General features: G+C 37.3%; 1 protein-coding gene across 2 annotated transcripts in view; it reads right to left on the bottom strand.

Annotated features, from left to right (window-relative positions):
• Positions 1-4799, bottom strand: part of tmem18 (transmembrane protein 18) — a 5610-nt gene extending 811 nt beyond the window's left edge. Inside the window, exons 1-4 of one of the 2 annotated variants that reach the window (XM_005914535.3) lie at positions 4619-4799; positions 4354-4471; positions 201-255; positions 3-93 (exon numbers count right to left, since the gene is read on the bottom strand). In XM_005914535.3, the coding sequence (XP_005914597.1) occupies positions 3-93; positions 201-255; positions 4354-4471; positions 4619-4711 (357 nt within the window). In that variant the 5' untranslated portion in view covers positions 4712-4799. Of the gene's footprint in view, positions 1-2; positions 94-198; positions 256-4353; positions 4472-4618 lie in introns of both variants that reach the window. The other variant, XM_042226037.1, reaches the window with a different exon arrangement.
• Positions 4800-5707: the final 908 nt, after the last annotated feature.

The raw sequence follows: 5707 nt of genomic DNA, 5'->3' as shown, positions 1-5707 counted from the left end.
ACGATGATGACAGCATTAAGAAGAAGAGGAATCGAGAAAACCAAAGATATGAACATGCCCTTGGAATCAAAGTACTGGAAGTTTGAAAAGAACCTGCAAGAAACAGTGAAGCTTAAGAACATTCTCTTGGCTTTGACATATCGCCTGTAATATTTAGCGCAACAGTAGTAAAAGAAAATATGGGTGATCAATGGTGTTACCTCCAGTTTCTGGCAGCCAGCTCATTTAGATATTCAGCACTGTAAACCAGGCCAACTGTAAAGAGAGGGGATATCAGTCACAGGTTACACATGTACTACATGTAAACATCAAGTCATTTACATTTAAAAACAGCTGAAAAAACGTGTAAAAGGTATAGCAGATTTACTAATAATGATTACGTTAACTGGTAGCTTTGAGATTTATCAGTATTAATTAGGCTTAATGTTAAGAAGCATTACGCTTTTTAACTGTAACTATTTTACATCATCACTATGAGCCAGTAAATATGTTTTCTGAGATTTCAAGGTCAAAAATGAGGGGTTGGGGTTTGTTTTTGCAGTTTATCCATGAGAAAGTGTTCAAAAAATGTCATTTTTCAGACATAGTTTTGAGAGGCATTTGTAGACGGTGATAGTTAAGATAACAAACACTGGAAATGTTGGAAAGTCTGGTTCCTGATTGCATCATTGCTTGGCTGGTTTTGTGCGCAGCAGGGATTCTTACTCTGCATCAAATGGTCCCATTTTCCCTACTGTGAGGTCTTCTTCTGACTTTGGTGCTTTCACGTGTTTTAGGTTGACATGGAAAAAAATTACGCTTCTCAGAGTGTTTCAGCAACACACTGGTAGGTTTTTTGTGTGCTTAAAGCTTTACTTAACATGTTAGCACTACTGCTAATGAGTGCATTTTGTAATGAATCCAGGTCAGTCTATATAAAGAGCAGTTAACAGTTTCTAATACTATCATCATCATCATGCCACATACATCAGGGATGTCAAATTCATTTCGAATTGTGGGCCAAATACACCCCGTTTTGGTCGTAAGTGGGGCAGACCAGTGAAACTCCTCTTTCTGTCAGTGTAAAGACGTTTGGAGATAATTTAATATAAAAGAGAAGTGCAATTTTAGTAAGGCATTTCACTTTTTCTACTTGAGAAAGAAATGCTGTTTTGGGCTTAAACTGTAATAAATAAATGTGTAAAATAACAGAAAGAGTTCTGTTAGCTCATTGTGCTGACTGTGATGTGATTATAAAGCAGATCAGCAGATTTGTACGGAGCCCCTCTGATGACATGGTGCAAAAAATAAATAAATTGTGACCACAAAATACTGTTTCGAGGGCATGAAATAGGTATAACGTGCGCACGAAATGCTAATTTGTGGGCACGAAACACTTGACCGATAACCGTGATCCTTCCCAGGCCCTTGCAGATGGTTGACAATAAAATCTATCCCGGCGTCCAGGTCGTACTTACGTCCATAAATCAACTGGGCTCTCAATACCCTGTTTAAATGTCTCTCCGTAATAATGGTTCGTTGCATTGCCAGGCTTTGCATTTGTAGCTCATTCGCAGCCTAAAATAAAACTCAATCATACTGTCTCTGTCCATGGTGTATAGGTTTAGCCTACTCTTATGCTTATGTCTCTACGCAGCTGTCCAGGAATTGTATCAATATGATGTGCACATGTTATCTATTTTGTTGCCACAAATGCGTAATTCGTTGCCACGTTATACCCAATTCGTGCCCACAAATTAGCATTTCGTGCGCACATTATACCTATTTCGAGCCCTTGAAATAGTATTTCGTGGCCACAAATAAGTATTTCGAGGGCACGAAGTAGTATTTTGTGGCCACAATTTTTTTATTTTTTTTTTGGGCCTTGTCATCAGAGGGGCTCCGTAGATTTGAATTGAATTGAGATAGTTAAAAAAACAGGAACTTATTGTAATTTCACTGTTTATCTGTTACTTTCATACTACTTTGGTGTAGTATGAATGGCCACAGTGGAGGTCATTATCAGTAGGAAAAGCTGTAAAACCAATTTTCCAAAGCCGTGCAGTAAGCCAGACTTTAGTATTTGGTGGGCCGATTCTATCTGATGTATAACACATCTGATGTAGAGTGTAACGTAGGTATAGCTGTGTATAATGTTGTCACTTGAACTCCTCCAGGGCAACTGGTTCACCTTTGCTGAAACTATAAAAAAAATATCTAAGCTACCAAGATCTGTAACATCTATATGGTCATGGATTTAAATATTTACTGCAAATAAAAAGTACAATTTCTTTTCCTGTGTATTTTCATATACATACTGTCTCATTGAGACTGGTTAGTAAACCATTCTTACATATGTAAATATAACGCAATGTTTGCATGTTGATATGCGCATTAAACGGTCACCAGTGAATTTGTGTTTTAAGAAATCTCAAGTTTTTATTTTCTTATCTGGCACGCTGTTACCTTTCTACACCATTAACTGAGGGTGGAAGACGGACTCAACAGATGGCAGATACAGGGGAATCTGTGACAAGGGGATATTTTGATACATATCCTAGTACATTTTATACATATCTCCATACAATTTTTCTATTTTTCTATACATATTCTGTACATTGTTACCTGTATATACGAACTTCGGTTGCTTGTGTATATAGGACCACCTTGTGTCTTCCTTCTATATTTTATTTTCCCTTTCTGTAAGATCTCTGCAACACTGAAATGTCTCATCCGTGGGATAATAAAGGTTTATCCTACTCTATTCTATTTTATCCACACATTTGTATGGTAGATACAAAGAACCAGGCCTTTTAAGTCATTTACATCTTATTTTCAATGCTTAGAATTAAAAGCTCCCATTATTGATAATAATGTGCAGGTTAAAGTGTCTGACCTGTAGCAAAATGTTGAAAGTCATACCCTTCCCTCTTTTAGCGACCGTGTAAATGTGTGGTTTTAAATCGTGCTTGATGACATCAATAATTGAGCAGTAATTCAGGTAGTTAGGTTTATGAGTTAATGGCAGGTCAATAGTAACAATTAACAGAAAACACATGTATAAAAATCAATGTAAATATCAGCCGATGATATGAGCCGTACCACATATAGGATGGGGTCATTGCTGTCCTGTTTGACGATGCCTTTCAATGGCCTTCATGTTTCCCAGACAATACAACTGAGAACCTCTTGGATGTTACAAATTGTTGTATTTACTGTAAGATAATGCTACAGATTGTCCAGGAGCCAAAGGCACAGTCCCCAATCTCATCAGGAGCATGCCCAGGCATGGTCAGGGATGCACAGAAGCACATGGAGAGATAGACACCACTCAGGCACATTATGAAGGAAGTTGCATCAACCTTTGATTTCAATTTTTAACTTTCATATTTGGTGTGATTTAGAATTCCGCTCTTAAATAGTGGATTGTTTTAGTTCCCACTTACTAGGAATAAAAATTGAGAAACAGAGAACTTGAGAGCTGGTTCCAATTTTTCCAATTCATCAGAATCATACAACACTGAGTTTATCAACTCCTTTATCATTGCTTGCAGGTGCTGGAAATGCAAACTGACTGCAAATCAGTAACATCATACAAGCACATTTGGTGTTGCCATAAAAAGGGAGCCATGGGAGAGATTTGGGAGGTGAGAAGCGGTCCAAAGACTTGCTTAATTTGACAGTAACAGCTAGCTTTAATGTCTGCATCGATTATTGCATGATTAACATGATTATTTCAAGTAGGGAGTGGAAACACCAGCAACATTCTGAGACATCTCTCTACACAACATGAGATCCACTTATCTGATCTTACGCCATACATTTCTCGGCCAAGCAGCTCATATGTTACTGACGCCAAATTATAATAAAATCAAAGGCACATTTTACTTGCCTAAGAAATGGTAAATGGTAAATGGCCTGTATTTATATAGCGCTTTACTAGTCCCTAAGGACCCCAAAGCGCTTTACATATCCAGTCATCCACCCATTCACACACACATTCACACACTGGTGATGGCAAGCTACATTGTAGCCACAGCCACCCTGGGGCACACTGACAAGCCTAAACGGGAATGAATGTCATACAAATATTCTCTATTTTCCCATTGTTAATATTAATTGAGAGACTGACGCTACAGCTAACAATAGGCAGTAAGCTTGTTTGGGATTTAAGATAATAAGACAGCTGGGTATATATACAGTAGATCTGGGTTAAAAAAAAAACCGATAAAGATGGATCAATAATGGCATAATGGACGCTTGTCTAAAGTTGTTTTTAATAAATTACAGAGCGTATATCAGTACAGACTTTTAACGTGATTATCAAGTTTCCTTCTTCTTTTTGAACAGTGTAGTTTGTTTTGTGACACGTACCTACGAGCAGGAAGTGGCAGATCTGAGCTCTGTAATACTTGCAGGTGAGCAAAGTCAGGAACAAGCACACAGCATGAAACACCAGCAGACCGATAAGCCAGGGCTCGGACCACTGCACCTGCATACCAAGACAGAGACACACATACACAACTGTTAATGGAGCTGCCAAACTTGAATTAAACTGAAAGAGACTCCTGTTAGCAGTAATAGCTGAAGCGTAGTTTGCTAGTCTCCGCTGGAATCGGGGAAACAAAATTGAGCTTACCGACATGAAGAAAGTCCATAACGACGTTATTCTTAAATTGCTGAATCCGTCGATGGGGATACTGCTAATATTGTCTGCTTTATTGACCGTCATCTTCTAAAAATATTAATTCTCCTGTGTGTAAACACCAGCACACTGCGGAAGTGACACGTTAAGTCGCAGCCGTTTGACGTCACAGGACGATTAGTTTCTACTAATGACTGTAGAAAACAGTCGTCGTAGTAAAATATAATAAAAACTGAATTAGAATAAGATTGCTAGGCAAAAAAAAAATAAGACTGGGAAAAATAAGTTGAAACGTCATGATTTTTAGTTACCGAATTCGACATTTCGAGCTACAACCTGAAATGTTGTATTACCAAAGGAAGAAAGGTTGGGAAAAGAATCCATGGGTACATAATGACATGTGAAACATTAAAATACTCAAAATCGCATATTTTTTCGGTCTAAGATTGTTTTTCATTCATTTTAATTTTATTTTGTTTTAAATCTGATTGATTGTCTTTTTCGTTTTTCGTTCTGCGTACTCAGCACAAATAGGGTGTCATCAGGTAAATTGGGGCATCAGGTAAAATGAGCCGTTTAGGGTTTAAGTCTCCTAGCTCTTTAATTTTTTACAGGCAATGGCCGTAAAGAATTTTCAAATTGCTGGCAGAACTGTACTTTAACAAAACAAAACAATTGATTTGATTGCTCTATAGCTGCTGTTGTGGGTGGGGAAATGCTTCACATCCAGCTTGGTGAAAAGAACTGAGGGGTGAGTGTTCTGGTTGACAAATCTTTCTTGAAAATGATAAGGTTGATTTACAAAAAGGAAAGAAAATATACATTGATTAAAAAAACGGGCTAATATTTCATTTTGTGATCGTTTCCACCAGATAGCAAGCATCTTCTTTCTTTAGCTATCTTTTTTTTTAAATAAAAATACATTTTTTATGGGCAGCTCAATTTACCTTAATGAATTGTGGTACATTGAGTCACCCTTTTCAGCTTAAATGAGCCTCCTTCAGCATTGAAATTTGATGGTTCCTTTTATCAAAAAAAAAAAACAGTAAATATATCAATACATGTCAAATCATATACTAGATA

Source organism: Haplochromis burtoni, unplaced genomic scaffold (assembly GCF_018398535.1).
Source record: "Haplochromis burtoni strain Fernald_Lab_line unplaced genomic scaffold, NCSU_Asbu1 Contig_8, whole genome shotgun sequence".
NCBI classification, from domain to species: Eukaryota; Metazoa; Chordata; class Actinopteri; order Cichliformes; family Cichlidae; genus Haplochromis; species Haplochromis burtoni.
Note: the sequence above shows the minus strand (reverse complement) of the source record. Positions and strands in the feature narration are given on the sequence as shown.